Below are 19,080 nucleotides of genomic sequence, written 5' to 3' on the forward strand. Positions count from 1 at the left end.
CTGATTTCACTCACCAATAGCTAGTTCTGAAAAAATGGCAATTTTCAAGGAAATGTCAAAAACAGGTTCATGATGGTTTTCTAAGAATGGTAGACATACTGGCCAAGTGCATCAATATAGTAATCTTTTGCATTTTTAAGCAAATTGGTGGAAAAGGTGAAAAATACAATGCATCCTCATGTAGAATAAGACTCTCCAGTGGAAATATCATTTGAATTTTAAAAAAGTTAAAAACTTACATGTATAAGTTTTCAGTGATATGTAGCTATAGATTTGCAGTATGAATGTCAGTCACTGCCAGGGTCGTCTTAAGAGCATCATAAGCCCCCGGGCCAAGTGGTTTTTTGCCGAGGCCCTACCAGGTAAATTCTAGAAAATTTTTACTAGATCTCATTTTTGTGAGGCCCCTTTTCTCTTAAAGCATGGGCCCACTCAGGCACCTCAAGATGGCACTGGTCACTGCACAGGGTTTATAGATTCCCTTTTCAAGCTTAAGATAAGCATGTTCTAGTACAAAATTGATGTGAATTAATTGACACTGATTTTTATAAATTATTTATGAAAAAAACTGAGAATTCTATAGATAAATATCTTACATTTACATGAGCACAAAACTGAAAATGGGATAATATTACACAACTTGACCAATAGAGCTAATAACTCAAAGGATCATGAAGATAAACAATAAGTAGACACACTTTGGAATACATTACAAAAATACATATGACAATGCACCATCACAGTGACAAGATTATCTTGACAATACTGACACATGTCCAAAACAAATATCTTTGCTGACTTGATCCTATAGAGATTAGGATCACATAAAGTTAGCAGGTAGGTCTTATGAAAGGATGCAGCAAAGCTTCTTTAGCTGTAATTCGAGTGAGTGGATTCGGATCCAGTAATCGATTCAACAAATCATATGCAGAGTCTGGAACATCTACCCGACCCAAAGATAAGTTTCCACCACATGAATTAAGGTTTCCAGACTGTTGTTGTTGCTGCTGCTCTCTATCAACTAAGGCGGTGCATAAGTTTTTCAAGTAATTTGTAGGAGAGAGATAGCTTCTCAATTTTGTCACATTCGAAAAACCAGGAAGATTCAATGTTACCGATTTCCCTAAGAAAGATAAAAAGAAAAAAAAAATTAACATGTTTTAAACATTTCAAAAAGTAGAAAATAGTAATTGTATCCCTGTGTGGTACCAGAGAGTTACATATTAAACATGAAAAATACATTAAATAAGTTCAATCACAAAAGAATAATGAATCATTTTCGTTTTGATGAAAAAGTATTCTTGAGAGAGAACTTAAAAATGGCTTAATATTAAGAAAAATATGGCTGCTGACTTTTATCCTTCAAGAGCTGATTATATATATATATATATATATATATATATATATATATATATATATATATATATATATATATATATATATATATATATATATATATATATATATATATATATATATATATATATATATATATATATATATATATATATTTATAACTATATTTCCAAAGAGAAATAAAGTTCTCCGATTTTTAGCTACAAATTTGGACGGCATATAGCTGAGGGCTCTAATGTTGACAAACAACTTTTTCTTATTAATTTCAATTGAAAAGAAAAACTTGAATATATGAATGAAAAAAACTCTTCCACCCTCACTCTGGTTACAAAAGTTTGCTTGCAATCCATCCACAATAGCTTTCCAGAGAACCAGTTAATGAATGGAAAAACTAAAAAAATTAAGCATGAAACATAATTTTATGTTTTGTGCCATCTAAGCAGATCATTTCTCACCTATAGCTGATGCAGCAGCTTTCATCTCTTCAACACCCACTAATAAAATTATTTCCCCAAGAGAGGATAAATCATCTTCAGCACGAAAGAATGGATACTTTCTGCTCAACATAGACAACAAAATCACTCCAGCTGACCACATATCAACAGCTATAATAGAAATTGTAAAGATAAACATTTAACTGCAAATATCCAAATACAAAAAACACCTGAAACCGACATTTATTGCCGTTTTCATGTCAATTAACAAACCAAGATTTCAAAAAAAAAAAAAAAAATAAATAAATAAAAAATATATATATATATATAATAATAATAATAATAATATATATATATAACTAAATATAAAACAAAAACTTATACACATTTAAAAAGTTCAAAAACTGATTTAAATAAAATATACATCTATTAACCCATTTTTGAAACCTTGCATTTACGCAACACTTTGTTTAAAAATTTCAGTAATTTTCATGCAAGTTTTTACATGACATGAAAACTCTTGCGAACTAAGAAGTTTAATGAGTGTCATAGTATTTTCTAAAATTTGTACATACAAAAATTTGATTTTTTATGACTTTTAAAATATGAAATTTTCAGAAATTCTATCCTGTTGTTCAAAATATGATTTTTTTTTTTCATGACCATGAACAGAAATGGAATCTAAAAGTAAAGCAAGAATGTAAAAGTAAAGCATTTTTCCTTTTTTTTATTACAAGGTATATAACATTTTCCAAAATCATATTCACTATATAATTATTTTTATTAAATTAACTTACATTAATTAAAAAGTTAACTAATCATAAATGTACATTAATTACAAAAAAGGTTAATGCTCAATTTTTGAAACATCTCAAATATGTTATTTGAATTTTATTTGTAATCAGTCACCATACATATAAAAATTGTGCAATTTGGTCAAGAATTTGAAGAGCAGTTAAAAATGAAAAGAATCCTACATAACTTTTTTAAATCAACAACTGTATTCATGTCTTCTCGGACAAGAAAAATGAATGGAATTTTGAAATTAACATAATTAGATCAATGCCGGTAGGGTCCATCATACCATAGAATCTGCCAATAGATCATGGAATTGGGTATATTGATAGGACTACCAAGTGATGGTTTATCGATAATTATTTTATGGAATTAAGAAAACACTTTTAAATACCCCATTATATCATTGTTAGGTTATAATGTGGGGGAGGAAAGGAGTAAACAATATTTCCAGACATTCATAGTAAAAAATAGGGTTCTATGCTATTAGTTATGTAAAAAGTGGTAGATTGAAAATTTATATGGATAACTTTTTTGACTTCATCATTTGAAAACTAATTGGCATTGATTACCTGTTGTCTGACTTTTGTACTTCAAAAGAACTTCTGGTGCACGGAAACCAGGAGTACCACCTCTTGGAGCTTCTTCAGCATCCCTGATAACGCAAAACCCCACACAATACATAAAATGAACATTGAAGCACACAGAAATCATGAAAAGGATCCATGAAATGCAAAACATGAAGATTTGTAATTTTGTAATTGATAAGGTTTTTATAACCATGGTCAATTAAAAGAATATTTCTCTGGTTGAAGAGACATTATTGGTTGATTTTCTTCTCAACTTTTCCCCAACACTAGTGGTTAGAATCAAGGAAATGCCTGAAAATCTTCTAATTCAGTATTCATGAACGCAACTTAGCCATCTTCTGATGCCACCCACTAATGTTAAGGAAACATTGAGAAGAAAATGAACTCTCACATACAGATGTTTGATCTTTGCCCCCCCCCCCCCAGAAACTTAGAATCAAAACTTGATGTTTCAGTGAGAAAATGTTTAGAATGAAGGGGGGGAATTAAAATTTTTTTGATAATTGTTTGTGTTAATGCAGTTCTATTCTGATGATTGCAATCCCCCCTTTTAAAGTATTCAATTTTGATTAACATGTTCCTACATTTACATTACATCCTCCTAAATTTAAGTTAACATGTTCCTACATCTCTTCCCATCCTGAGAAACCTTGTGACACATTCATTTTATTTATATCAGATATAACTTGCTGGGATCCATCAACAACATTGACGCCAATATGTGAAAGCATAATCATGACAAAGCTGCTCCAGCCATAACATGCCCTGCTTTTCAGAATATCTCTAGTATCAGAAAGACATTTGCATTACACCTTACGAGTCACAATTGCTGAAATCTAGTTTTTACCAGTTTGAATGAATTGCTGAAAAAAAAGTGAATATTTCTCATGATTCGTCCAACCAATCAATTGGTTGTTCACATGAACAAAGGAACCAAAAAGTTGACTCCCTTGTTAGCCTTGCAAAAGAGAGAATTCACTCACCCCGGGACCATGTAAGATAATATATCATAAATCAGGGTGCTAAGAATTTTCCCTAAAATAAAAGGTGTTTCTTGTTAAGGGTGAAGTAATAAGGAGGCTAAGATTATGATGTGAATCTGGATTAAAAAAGAGCCATGAGAAAGTGAAGTTAAAATTGTGAGTGTTTAAAGGCACTTTTAAATACACATCACGCTAATCGTTAAGTGAATTATGTGAAGTGAACTCGCGAGGGAAACACATGCGAGGTGTTGTAAATACTCAAGGAGACACTGTGTGTGCGTGTGTGTTCCCTAATATTTTATTAACAATTGATTGCATATGAATGACTGCCACACGTGCTGACACAAAATATAGATGAGAAATTATGTTTGTTAAGGAATACTTGTCTATGGTCAGAAGTGTCTAACAAAAACAATTAAATATTGCGGCACACGTCGGAATTTTTATTTGTATATAAGCATTTTTCTTTTAATATTTAATATGTTTGCTACCCAGGGCCTTCTGACACTATTTTGAAATAAATTATTGCAGCTTAAGTTATATATTAATCAGCTCAATTTTTTTTATTTTACTGCATGATTTGCCGTACACAACCTAATTTCAAGTATTTTAGGTAATCTAATTAATGCCACAAATTTCATAACCCAAATGAATAGTTAATTGCCAGTTTATAAATTCATATTTTTTTTAAGATAAGAGGGAAAATTTTCCATTCTTGATAAAAGATTGATTAATGATTGAGTGCTACTTACCGCCCCAAACAAAGTTTGCAAACAGTGTTCATGCCATAGCAAGAACACAATTTCTGGTTAGCTCCCTCTTTCTTTTTCCTTTTTGGATCATAACCCGACACATTCTCTGGAGGTTTGATCATGACGGCAGGTGAACGACTTGACGGTGTATGAGGTGGAGTTGGTAAAATGCTAGTTTTTGATGACATTGGCTGACAGATTTCATTTTGGCTTAAGTCAAGAGCTCTTCGTTTTGGAGGATTACCCTTGAAGAAAAATTTAAGCAAGTCTTGCAAAATGATATAAATAAGAAATAAAAAAATAGCATACCAATCTTAAAAAATTTACAATTAAAAAATAGCATTTTTTAGGTTCCAAAACAGAATTTTAGCTTAATGGTGTAATCAAAATGCTATAAATTTTAGATATTTTGAAGGAATTTTATTTGAAAATGAAACTAATGAATGCCTCAATCACAAATCTCAGTGAATTATCAAGAACTAATTCTGTAACCCTAGAGTTATATGTGAGGAAATTCAGAAAAAATAAACTTTTGTAAAAAAATCCCACAAAAATGTTATTATGCAATATTGAAACATTAGGATTTTTTCTTCTTTTCGGTACAAAACAATGGTTTTTGCCCTAGGTAAGGCGAGCAGATTTTAATAAGATGGGATACCTATGGAATTTATGTACAATCTTGGAAAATTAATTCTCAGTTATGACCAAAAAAAAATGTTCCCAGAAAAAAGTTGTCAAAACCCTCTCGTCTTTTCACCTTTGCTAGTGTAGCAAATTTAACATCTGGCTATTAAAATGTCTGATCCTCCATATAATAGTCTGATCTATCCAGTGGAATTGTTAGTTACAAGCACATCCATGCCTGAACTGTAATCTAAACCTGTTCTGCACAAAGACCAGTACACCAATCACTTGACTACCATGCGGTTATACTGTAACCATTATATTTTTGACAAGCTACATATTTTGACATATATGATGATCAATAATGTGTCAAATATATAACTATAGTCATTTATATATTTGACACATTGACAAATGTATATAGTGTATATTATAGTGTATAGTATATAGCTATATATAGCAACAAACATGCTGGTATATAAAGTATCTTTATATCTTTGCGGTTAGTTATAAAAAAATAGTTATTTACTCTTTCTGTAGATATATCTCATAAATGGAGCAAAGTATTTGGCAAATGACTTTAGCAGATTCTTTCCTATAGCCCTTCAAAACAATGATTGACTGGTTTTACTAATTCAATTCCTATCTGAATTGAAATTTAAAAAAAAAAAAAATTTTTTTTTATAGAAACAAAGATTAAAAAAAAAAATTCTCAGGTAAAACAATTGGAATTATTTGCTTGCAAACTTCAGAATTTTTTAATATAGGTTAGTTTTAAATAACTACTGGACATTCATTTGTATTCATGCAGACCAATTCTGTAGACCAAGAAAAAATATTTTTGTAGAGGAATTATCATTTTGAGAGGAAGCAGTTTAACATTGAAGTTTAGGCGTTTCCAAACAAAAGTTTAGGCATTTCCAAACAAAACTTTAAAAAATCCAAATTAAAAGTTTAAAAAATATCATTGTGAGGGATTCATCTTTATATCAAGTGTTGTTGCAGTGAGGTTTCACTGTATGTGAATATAGAAAGTACACTTTTTCTCAGGTGTATTTAATGTATTAAAAAATACCTCAAAAACCACTTAAATATTTCAAAATGTATCTTTTAAGTGTTTAAATATAACATTTTATAAGTAGTATTTAGCCAGCAGAATCTAACATGTCTTTTGCAAAAAGAAAAAATTAAGCAGATTTAACTCTAATTAAATTTGTCTTTCCTATAACATACTTATAGCCAACAGAATACATCCGCGTAGCTTACATTTTCTTGGTTGCATTCGAGAGGCCTCTTATGATTTTGAACCAATGCAACATTCTGATATGGTTTTCTATGCACCGAGGAAGTAGACCTATCTTTCAGATTCAATGGTTCATTCCTGTATGATTTATCATCTGACAAAATGTTATGCTCTTTGAATGGCTGAACAGATAAATTGGAAGGAGCAGATTTTCTTCCATAATCTTGTAATCGCTGTGCAAGTCCAAAATCCACAAGAGCATATCTAAAATCGAGAAAATATTATATATACACACACATTATAATTTTAATCCAGGCAATCACTTATATGCTTCTTGATTCAGATATAGACGATACATATAATATACAGAGTGGATCATAAAATAACTTTCCCTATTTGGAGGCATCTGCAGCTAAAACTAATGAACAAAATGAAGTGCTACTTAGCAAGATTTCATACAATATTTAACCAGAAAAATACAAACAAAACATGGGAGTTATTTGTTTCTGCCAATAAAAATTTCAAATTTAAAAAGATTTCTTGAGAATAATATTGTTTTAGAAAAGAAATACCTTTTCTTTTCTTTGTCAAAAAGAAAATTGTTGGGCTTTACATCTCTGTGTATGATTCCATGAGCATGTGTCCTTGCTAGAGCTATGAACAAGTTTTTCATATAGTCTCTAATATCACTAGCAGTCAAAAATTTAACATAATCCTATTAGATAAAGAAAAAAATACATAATGCATAAAAAACTCCAGTATACATTAAGCAAAAAAAAAAAAAAAGTATATACATGACAGATAAATAAATATAAGCAATGGTAGATTGAAACTTATGAAAACTTACATGGGAAAAATATTAATAGTTTAGTCCATAGAAAAAGAGTTTGTACTTTTATTTCGATCAGCGCTAGACAAATCACAGAAAAAATATAGGGCAAGAAAAAAAATTTTTGGTGCACAAAAAATTTTTTACTTGAAGAAAAAGGTTCAAAATAATGTTTCTTTTGACATTTTCAGAGAATCATGACCCTTTCATGTTGGCAGATATGTTGCTATAAATTCCAAACATTTTGTGCTGCTCTTGGCCTGCAATTTAGTAACTACAGTAAGAAAATTTTATCACCAATACCTATTTTTAGTCGACATGAGATCTGTCCAGTACAGATTTTTCATAGATATTTTAAAAAGGAGTGCCCCTCTCCTTTAATTTTATAAGCTAGTCTATTCATAAGTAAAGGACAAAAAACACTATTTACACAACAAAGTCCCACTCTCTCACAATGCACTGAAGTAGGTGACCATAATTTCACTGTCTGAACTGTGAGGTCATAAAGATGTTGAAACACATAATACACTATGATATATCATTATGCACACACTATCATACTTTGTACATTTAGTATTTTCCCCCAGCAACGCAGGGTATTTTTACTAGTATTCATTATCTCTGGATGAAGAATACCAGAGATATAAATATACAATTTCTAGAAGAGCCTACCCCCTTTTTAACAAGCAGTTAAGAATCATAGAAGTTGCTACAGCTAGTTAAATAAGAAATAAATGAATGATGAAATACAACAGTGTACATAAGCATAAAAATTAAAAAATATCACATTTTAAAATTGGAAACAGAACAAAACAGAATTATGTATTAAGACCATACCACAAATCGTTGATGAGGAAAATATGGCATCACAATCACCACATGACCTTGGTGCATAAGGCAGAGTTCGATACCAACAATATTATTTGATCCTCTAAATAAATTAAAAAAATTCACGAAATGATCTTAATGGATGTGAATCGCTCTTAAATACTGAAAGTTCAAAATATTCATTTATACATGTTAATTCATCCAAAGATGAACTGATGAATAAAGTGCAACTTTTTACTTCTAATTACTGAAAACATTATCTCAAAAGTATGGATTAGTTCAATGAACATTTACTTGTAGATCTCGGAGCATGATTGCATGATTTTTCTATATAGGATAATTTTTGCCACAGTAAAATATATGCCTTTGTAGCAGCTGAAAGTGAAGTTACCAAGACCTTTATTCCAGCAAAGAAATCATTGCTGAGCACTTGCTATTTGCATGCCAGAACATTTATTATTGTGCTCCAGCTGCTCACAAATGATGAAAATTATGCGACAAAGCAAAATACTATTTTTTCAGCAATATGATTCAGATAGCCCAAACATATGAACTCACGTGATATTACTAGAATAAGATTTTGAAAGGAATATGTATTAGTGTTTCTATTGGATCACCAAAATGTCAACATCTGTTCCATCATTATAGAAGACAGTGTAACACGCCTGATCTATTTTCATACGATGGATATTGTAAACTTTGCCAAATTTTGAATGACTTTCAGCTGATAACATGCTTCTTGATTTTTGAAACCTCCCACATTGTAAAGTTTTGTCATGTTCAGTCTGTGGAGCTTTACAACTGAAATTCAGCAAATTCCCAAAACTGAATGAGGTAGTGTGGTTAACCTACTCGGATCTGGTGGAAAATTAGAAATATTAGATACATGAAAGGTCTTACTATATTCTTAACTAGCTATAATACCCAGAGCTGCCCAGGTTTTCTTCATTAAAGCTTTTTGGATCATGTGATATTTCCCTCTTCCTTTGAGGGACATACCAACCATAGTAAACTAATATGACACCTTCCTGCACGACTCATGAAAGAAACATATCTAGATTTAAAGAAATGTAGAAATGAATATACAGGGTGTTTCAAAAACAATCATTCAATTTTAAAAAAATCATAACTATTTAGCTTTTAATCCGTTTTTATCAAATAATTTATAGACAGAAAGAGGGAAATCTTGAGTTTGACACAGTTGCCAACAGGTAGCGTTAATGATCTTCCTTCGGCCGCAACTTCAGCATTTATCAAGATTGGCTTTCCCCCCAGTTAGAAACTGATTTGGATGACTTCATTTCCAAGCAGAATGGGGCACCACCACCCCACCGGAGCTTGGACGTTTGAGAATTTTTGAACAATCGCATTCCTAAATGATGGATCGGCCATAAGGGTCCTAACAAAATTCAGTTAAACATCAATGGCCTCCAAAATCGCCGGACCTCACAGTGTGCGATTTCTTCTTGTGGGGGTTTGTAAAAGACTTTATGTGCCTCCTCTTCCAGTTACACACATTAGCCGAACTGAAGATACACATAACAGCAGCCGTGGAAGCAGTGGATGCAAATATGCTCGCAAAAGTTTGAGATGAATTTGACTACAGTATAGACATATGCCGCGCATCCCAAGGTGGACATATTGACCACCTTAAATTTGGCTAATCAAAGTTTTTTACAAACCATGTAATAGGCCTATAAAACTAATCTCAAGTGTCTATGTTCAATATATATATATATATAAGGGGATTTTTGATTCTCACCCGCTTCAAAAAATGCAAATGCTTAATTAAAGCTGTGAAATTTCTTCGATGTACTTTATGGGCTCTTAATTAATTTTAAAACATCCTAAACTATATGAATTTATGCAGTTGAATATTAAAAGTCAATACTGAAACATTAATTTTCATGCTTCAGAAGATATAAATAAAAAGTTGAAATCCACGTGGATCAATGCATGGATATCCAACTCAAAAGTAGGTCCATCTAATTATTTCATATTTAATTTTCTGGGCTTCATATCTCTAAGCAAGTTCAATATTTCAAAAATCGAAAATTGAATAAAATTACTGGAGAGGATTGAAAAAGTGGCAAACCATTATAAAAGGCATAAACTATTATACATATACTGGCAACATTAAAGAAGTGACAAACCATTGTAAAGGCATATACATGTCTGAAACGCATTGCTAGGGGGAACCACAGTAACTAAAATAAACATTCCGAAAGTGATTGTTGAGGCCCAGAAACCATTGTTGCCCGACAGATTTTTTGCCCATTTCGGGCATTTGCCCAAGTCTAACATTCTGTATTTTATTTGAATCCCCCCCCCCCTTCATGTGTTCTGATATTCGAGTGGAAAAATTCTACTGAGATGCCTATCATTCACATTCAAGTTGGATCCCATTTGGTACAAATTTGGTGATGATCTATCTAAAATTGTAGATTTATAGAGAACATACACACAGAAAATTGATTTTATATATATAGATAGAACACTCACACACATTCTCTGAAATATACTTATTTCTTACTCTGTGCACAACTTGTATGAAAATTTAATTACTTTCATTAAGCGCATTTTTTCTGGAAGAAAGTAGAAAATAAAATTACATACCCAACTTGTTTTAGACATTGCAATTCACTTGCAATACGACAAGGACGGCTTGTAGGCACCAAGTATTTTAGAGCATACTCTTTTTTATTCTCATGGTCCCAGTTTTTCACAATGGCTCTATACACTTTACTGAAAGTACCTGATATTAAAAAATATGTGAAGCTTAAAAAAAAATTCAAAAAAATGAAATCAATGATATTATTCATTGAAAAAATAAAAAATTACAGTGCAAAGTGTGCTGCTGCATTAAAACAATTGAGAATTTTTGATTTTATTTGAAAAAATAAAACTGCAAGTCACAATAAAACAAAAATATTTTTTTATCTTCATGTTTTTTATGTATAATTATAGTTAGGCAGAAATACTATAGGACTAACAACCAAATATTTAGAGGAACGAAAAAATTGTCTGGTCATGGCTCAGAATAGGAAGTGTAACATATTTCCTGATTTATCACCTAGTGTTTTTTTTTAAAAAACATATTTTAGAGGCTTGCTCTCGGTGACTACATTCATCTTTGTTTTAAAGAAAAGATGACCCATTAATGGAATGGAAAAAGATGTGTATAAACCAACACAGTGGAACAAATCTGAAAAATCATTATAATGCATTTACCTTCACCAACTTTCTCTTTCACATGAAACAAATTGACCAATTCAGGAATGAAGGATAGCATACGAGAGATCTCAATGGCATCATCTAAAAACACAAAATGTCATAACTATATAAGAGATTTTTCTTTATCAAAACAATGTCAAACAACTAATCTCATGTAAAATTGTTTAATTTTAATTAGTCAGATTTATCATACAACAAGCCTGATAGATATAATGTTACAAAAGACTTAGCATGATATCTTTCAAAACTGTGAAAACTTAAAACCAAATTTCATGTAAATAAAAATAAATTTGTATTTTCTTCACAATAGGAAAAACTACTTTGAAGTTACAAAAACAAAAAATTCACACAAGGTGTATGAAATTGGTTTTTTAAATGAATGCAGTAAATTAAAACAAGATCATTTTCTTACACTGCTTTTCTTAATAAAAAATTACATCCATTAAAAATTTCGAAATTTTCCATAAAGAAAAAACAATACAGATAATCAGTTTGAGATTTCAATCTATTACCAAACATAATTAAACCACATAATATCTTAACAGTTTATTATAAAAAAAAAAAAAAGACAGTAGTGACTTGAAATGCAATTACATCATCTAAGATATAGCAAAAATCCTATATAACGATACCTTCTATAAACATACGCTTAAACCCTGTAGCAGGGTTTAAGCTACGGTCGAATTTTTCACAAAATGCGAAAGAAAATCATAGAATGCGAAAAAAATAGTAACTACTTTCGCAAAAATGCGTACAGGAGGTACGCAAGGAGTAGACATCCAACCATCAATTATTACATTAGCATTGCAGCATTTTGCTACAGCTTTCCCCCCCCCCCCCATTTTCGCTTTGCGGAAGGAATTTTTTTATTAAGCTTAAACCCTGCTGTCTACATATTTTGTAGGTTTCTCTGATCAAGAAACACTTTTCATAGTGTTGATGTATTCTATCTATAACAATACATTTTTCGGGTCCCTTGCGTATCATTATATAGGGGTTTCACAGTAAATACATGCGAGGTTGTTTTTTTAGATGAGATTTGAGTTGAAAATACACTTCATTGCAGAAATAATTGGAAAAAAAATTTACCTTTTGAAGAGCCCATAGATTACAGAATAAGAAATTTCTGTGTGATGGCACTATACACAACAAAATTATCATTGGCCAAAACAACACATGGTGTTTAAATTACCCTGAAATCATAAAAAAATTAATGTAGTTCATTGTATATTGTTCATTCAACATAATGTAGTCAATATTTTTTTTTTTCCTTACATCATAAAATATTAACAGTAAATGAATAAAACCATAAAAAGCATCTTGTTATTTTTATAAATTTCCAAAACTGTATGGCTGTGGCCAACATGAAAGAGCTTACTGCTCACATATCTACTTAACCCTTTAGGTGGTTTTTAAAATTTTCCTGATCCACATTATAATTGCCACATTGGAAATAATATGTGTCAAGAACTCAAAATATCTCAGGATTGCCGCTGTAAGGGTTGAAGAAAAATTCTGTTGACTAAATCAGTGTTTCTAAACATTTCTTCACTCATGGTCTATTTTGCTGGAAGTAAAGGCCTGTTTACACGAGTTAAGTGACTAAGTAGTTAACTGAATTTTTTCCATTATGTACTTTAGAACAAAGACTGATTAAGGTTGGTTGAGGTCCTGGGCTAAGAAAATATTGGGCCCTTAAATTAAAAAAAGTTATGGTTATGCAGGGAGGCAGAGGCCTTCAGAAGTCTGGGTTTGGTGCACCCACAGTTAAATCACTTTAGAATGTATGACAACATAAAAGACCACTTACACAGGTTAAATTGGTAAGTGATTAAGCAGATAAGAGTCTGGTCTTTTTTTTTTTCCATTAAGAACTATGCACACTTGCTAGTGGGTGTGACCTTGTATTATCCAATGATCATTCACAACTTGATTACTTACATTGGGACAGATTTCAGAGCACTTTTGGCAACTTAAAATTTAGAAACTACTCAATGATTTAACTCGTGCAAACAGGCCTTAAAAGTAATTCTTATGTATTATATGTCATTGACCATTTTTTGGTTGCTCAGGGGTTTGCAAACCCTGTAGGCCACTCATTTGATCACTCACTGAACTATCCTTCATTCTCTGGGCAGAGGTGGATTTGTGGTTTTACTGCCTGTGGGATATATACAAATTTTGCCACCCTTCTCCCATTTTGCTTTCTGAACCACCCATTTAAAACATTTGATGCTCCTCCAAACTTGCCACCTGGGGCTATATATAGCCCACTAGCCCCTCCCCCTCTAAAATACAGCTATGGAAATACTCTATTTCAAATTTAAAAGTTATGGAGAATTTAGGTAGAAAAGTAGAATACAAAGTTAACACAGTTTTTGTGTCAAAAACAATGTTTATACAGAATTAATTAGGGGTTAAACATAAAACCAAGGTGAAAATTATATGAACATGTTGTAGGGACACTCCAATCCATTATTGGCAGTAAATCACACTGTTTGGCAATATTGAAAATGGTCTATGGCAAAATACATAAGTAATAGTTTCATATTTGCAAACTTTCTCCCAAAAATCAGTAATAGATGTGGTTACATCGGGCAAGCCCACCCCTGGATACAAGGTCCCCAAATCATGCTGAATGGACTCGTTTGGCAAGATATCCTTATATATATACCAGGAATTTGCTTGCGAACATGTTACATCGGGCAAGCCCACCCCTGGATACAAGGTCCCCAAATCATGCTGAATGGACTCGTTTGGCAAGATATCCTTATATATATATATATACCAGACAAAAACTTATGTAGCACATAAATTTAATATAACATGTAATTTGCGCACATTCTGAAAATGGTCTAACTTTTCCCCATTAAAACGTGTTTTCCTACAAACAGGATTTTTTGTTCTCTGTGCAATGTGAAGTTGTTGATTGGTTAAAAACCTGGAAAATTAAAGTGTTTCAACCAGTACCACCCTCACACCAGGCAAAAAATCCTGTTCTTAGGAAAACATACCCTTTGTATTTTCTATTTTTTTCTCAGTTCTGTGTTCCCCCACCATCACCTGTTATGGTTTCCCTTCCATTTTCATCAGTGGCCCCACCCTTACAACATCCCAGGACACACAAGAGGGCCCACATGGTTCTAAATTGATAAGAATTTAAAAATGTAATAAATTGATTTAAGGTACAAGATTAATCCAGTAAAGGTTTCTTTTTTTAAATGAAGTAGAGTTTGCTTGTAACATTTGGTGATTTGAGACAAATAAGTTATAAGTGAGGTCTTGAAATTAGCTTATATAGCAGTTGGATTTATGAGTAAAATGTTTTATTGAGAATGTCCCGGACAAAAACTTATGTAGCACATAAATTTAATATAACATGTAATTCTGGTTGATATCTTCCCTGAGGAATTTTGATAATTTATCAAAGTACAGTACATAAAGGAAATATATAGAATATGCATACAGTTTTTTTTTCTTAATTTCATTGATTTCACTGGAGTTTATGCTAATGGTTTTCATTCAAAGTTAGCATTCATAAAATGAATTTAAAAAAAAGCAACTGATGCTAATCCTCTTGCTAGTCTTTCAATAGGTAAGAGATTTGATACTTTTAAAAAAATGCAGATTAAGAAGCATATTCCATGCAGTTTTTCACAGAAATGCATAAAAAGAAAATTTTTTTAAATACATAATTTTACTGCTCAAATAGTTGTATCTATAACTAACAGGTAGAGCTTTTTATCTGTAGATCTGGGGGTTCTCAAACTTTTTTCCATTCGCGCCATCCCTTTCCCTAATCAATGCTTTTATCTGTCCCAGAACAGCTTAGCAAAGAATCTCTTTGAATCTCGCAAAGGTTGAAGGAACACCAGGTCACTGCAGCATGTGGTTTGAGAACCCCTGCTGTAGATCATTACAGTGTTGATGTATTTATTTACGATTTGCATACTATTTCGAGACACACACAGTAAATGTTCCATTTATTTTCAAAAGAGAGTCATGAAAAAAACCAAGATATCACCTGTAGTATTGTATTATTGTTTAATATTGTACAAATACATCCATACTACTTTTCCCTGCTAGCAGACAGGTAGGCATAATTTCAGAAAACTTAACGTCCCTGAGACTACAATTCAGTTATTCAACATTAAAAAAAAAATTAAGTGCCAATCTCAATTTTTTAGTCAGAATGGCAACCTGACATTTATCCAGCCCTGTCCTTTACTATGAAAAATCCCTCAATAATGACATTGTTTTTGGTTATTTCGAAACTGCTACAGATATCTTTTCATATTCCACTCAAAATCACCTACAGTATATTTTTAAATTCCTCACCAATGTTTGTTTTCTCAAGGATGTCTGATAGCATTGGCATTTAGCACTATCCACCCTTTAAAAGTGTGCAATGAAATTATTGTGAAACTACTACCTGCTTAGTAAACAACAGTGTTGTGAGGGAAACTATTTTATAGGGTTAAACGACCGATTTTTATTCATTAAATATTCAATAAGAGTATTTTTTGCTGTGAATGAATAGGCCTACTCAAATTTATTTTACATGGTACTAACATCGCCATATAGTTTCAGAGAAAATGCCAACATATAACAGTATGCACTTGGTGGGGCCTGATGATAATGCTACCTTTCAATATAACACCGTAATCCCATTAGAGCAATATTTTTTTCTTGGTCCACAGAGTACCACCATAATGCAATTTCCCTGCATATTTAAGTAAATGGCCAAAATCGTGGATTGCGAAACCGTATGTTACATCCAGAGAATGCTATATGTGTACTCAATAGTATGTCATCCCAGCATACTTGAAAGTCAAGGAATCTACAATAATGAAAGGACAGCAGGGCCCCCCCCCCCCAGAATTTAGTGGGGCTCCAAATGTTAATATTTTTTCACGGATTAATTAAACATTCATACCCTATTCGTGGTGGCTCCTTATTCTTGCGTCCTCCAGGGGCTCCCCTCAAATCAGGTGCCTGTACAAGTATGTAATGGACACAAACACATATTTACGTATTATTTCACTAATAAATACAATATATTATAAAATAAAGAATAAAATTTAAGCATTGAAGGGTTATTAAAAATTGTTCATGATTATTTTTATGTGAAAAGAAATAACAATGAACTTATCGCAACAGGATTTTTAAATAGCCAACGTACCACACACGAACAATAGACGCTGGATTCCCCCAAAAGTTGTTTGATAATGCTGGGAATTGAGAATTACGAGTTTGCGCCAAATACCACGTCGTAGCGATCTTCGCCTTTTCACCGTCTGCTAAAATTTGTGCAGCGATTCCAGCTTCTCCTAACTGTTATAACTGATCTGCGTGTATCTCTCAGTCATGTTTATACAAAAATCTGCCGACAGTAAAGCATTTTCCAAAATGCGCATGAGCATAGTTATCAGAAGAGGTTGCTATTTCTGATTGGCGTCATTTGCTGGCAAAGCCGCTTGAAAGGAAACTTAATGCAGCTTTGTTTGCTGGGGTTACAAAAGCATAAACACCAACTCAAAGTAGCAAAAAAATCCCGACCAGTCAAGCATGTGGCAGTGATCATGGAGGAAAGAATAACAGGAGGTTACGCGACCAGCCAACACCACACTAAATATATTTCTAGTATGGTGTTGGACCAGCGCGTCCGTTGAGAAAGCATGGGGAATCTGGGTTGCCAGTTGAAGGCAGTGATCGCTCTATTAAAGGGACCAAGTAAGCCCAAACAAACCGTGGCTTCCCATGCTTTCCTATATGAGAAACATCCCCGTTTTTAAAAATCATTTAAAAATTTACTATTCACTTTAGGAACTCGATTTTTTTCCCTCAAATTCTGTGGATATATTTATACAATTGAACGAGAGCTTTTACAATTTTAGTTGTTATTTGTTTTCGAATATCAACTTCAACAACATGGAACCTTTTGCAAAAATAACCAAAATTTAACCATATCTTGTGCCCCAAAATTCCTTCTCGGCATTTTAATTTAAAAAAAATTATGCCAAAGCATGTAATACCTCAGTGCTCAGAGAGACACAATGTTTAAAGACATTTAAACAAGCGGTGTTTGAAAAAATCTGACTTTTTTTTTTTTTGCAAAAAACATTATATATATGCAAAACATTAGCATATATAATGCCTTTCAGCTGTTTATATTAAAATATTGTAGAAATACTTCCAGTCCAGGTAGAACAACAAAAACTCGAGCACAGACAATTCTAGATTTCAAAAATTCAATTCAAAACTGGGTTTTTTTTCAAATTTTCGTACACATACCACTTTAAAAGCCAAGTAATAGGTACAAAATGAAGAGTAAAAAAACAGCCCTAGTGATTATTTTCCTAAATGCTATAGGCCAGAGAGATGACTTATCGCGGCTCGTAAAAAAAGTTTTTTATTTTTAATATTTTTTTTCTCAATACTCAGTGGCGGATCATGATTTTGGGAGGCCCCAGGCGCAACCTGATCTGGAGGCCCCCCCATCAGGGGCGGATTAAAGGTAGGGGCTGTCACCCCCCCCCCCCCCCCCCGAGAGCAGAAAAATTAAATGGAAAAAAAAATATTTTCTACGTTTTTGACTGAATAACAAACCAAGAAAATAAATTTGCTTAAAAAAGGGGGAAAATTCAGAATTTTTTCCAAAAAAAATCAGAACCGTCCTGAAAAATTGAACACATTGTCACAACCACCGCCCCCACCCACAAATTTGCGTTTATCCACCACTGCACCCTTTTGGCCCTAATAAGAACGAGATGGTTCACTAAAATGAACAGTATTATGAAAATCATAACTTTTTTTTTATTTTTGCATCAGCAAAACCATAAACACAAAAATAAGATAAGGAAATATAATGATATTCTCTGGTACTAGATCAAAAATAATCACACTCCCATTAAAAAAAAAAAAAAAATCACAGTAAAATTCTGCATCATATTTTTAGTAATCTAAGATGTCCGTCCTGGTGCCTTCAGCCAGCCACACGGCAAAAATGGAGATCCGTCATAGTTTTAGTAATTTAATATTACTGATTAATAAAGATTTGATAATATCTCAAATATAATATATTTGATTTGATATAAAGATACTGATAATATTTAATAGAAAAACATTTCTTCAATAGAGGGAAGAAATTATATCAGAGTAAATATAAGAATTATATTTTTAATGGAAGAAATTAGGTCAGAATGAATAAAATTTAATGAAAGAAATTATTTCATAATGAATTAAAATTATTGTCAATGAAAGAAATTATTTAAAAAAAATTTTTTAGAAATTATTATTTTTTATTTGTTTATTCTATTTTATTTTTACTATTATTATATTAATTATTATTATTTTCTCTTTCAGCCACCTCGTTGGGCACTCTGCCTGTTGTGGCCTTTGCCTTTGTATTA

General features: G+C 32.0%; 1 protein-coding gene across 1 annotated transcript; it reads right to left on the reverse strand.

The window, feature by feature from the left end:
- Positions 1-539: 539 nt before the first annotated feature.
- On the reverse strand, positions 540-17,313 carry LOC149086696 (cell division cycle 7-related protein kinase-like). The gene is made up of 12 exons (XM_089231052.1): positions 16,851-17,313; positions 16,605-16,663; positions 12,758-12,861; positions 11,666-11,749; positions 11,051-11,189; positions 8,444-8,537; positions 7,350-7,492; positions 6,801-7,041; positions 4,911-5,155; positions 3,158-3,240; positions 1,812-1,961; positions 540-1,123 (listed from the first exon to the last, which is right to left on the reverse strand). The coding sequence occupies exons 3-12, from the start codon at positions 12,771-12,773 to the stop codon at positions 831-833; spliced, it is 1,488 nt and encodes a 495-aa protein (XP_089087178.1). The 5' UTR covers positions 12,774-12,861; positions 16,605-16,663; positions 16,851-17,313; the 3' UTR covers positions 540-830.
- Positions 17,314-19,080: the final 1,767 nt, after the last annotated feature.

Source organism: Pholcus phalangioides, unplaced genomic scaffold (genome assembly GCF_987345545.1).
Source record: "Pholcus phalangioides strain wild (caught in Gottingen) unplaced genomic scaffold, Ppha-v1.0 ptg000004l_1, whole genome shotgun sequence".
NCBI lineage: Eukaryota > Metazoa > Arthropoda > Arachnida > Araneae > Pholcidae > Pholcus > Pholcus phalangioides.

Bases quoted from the DNA above. Each gene is read 5' to 3' on its own strand.
- LOC149086696 (XM_089231052.1), bottom strand. The intron at 5,156-6,800 runs GTAAGCTACGCG...TTTTTCTTCAAG, and splicing joins TCGAATGCAACCAAGAAAAT to GGTAATCCTCCAAAACGAAG. The intron at 1,124-1,811 runs GTGAGAAATGAT...TATCTTTCTTAG, and splicing joins AGCTGCTGCATCAGCTATAG to GGAAATCGGTAACATTGAAT.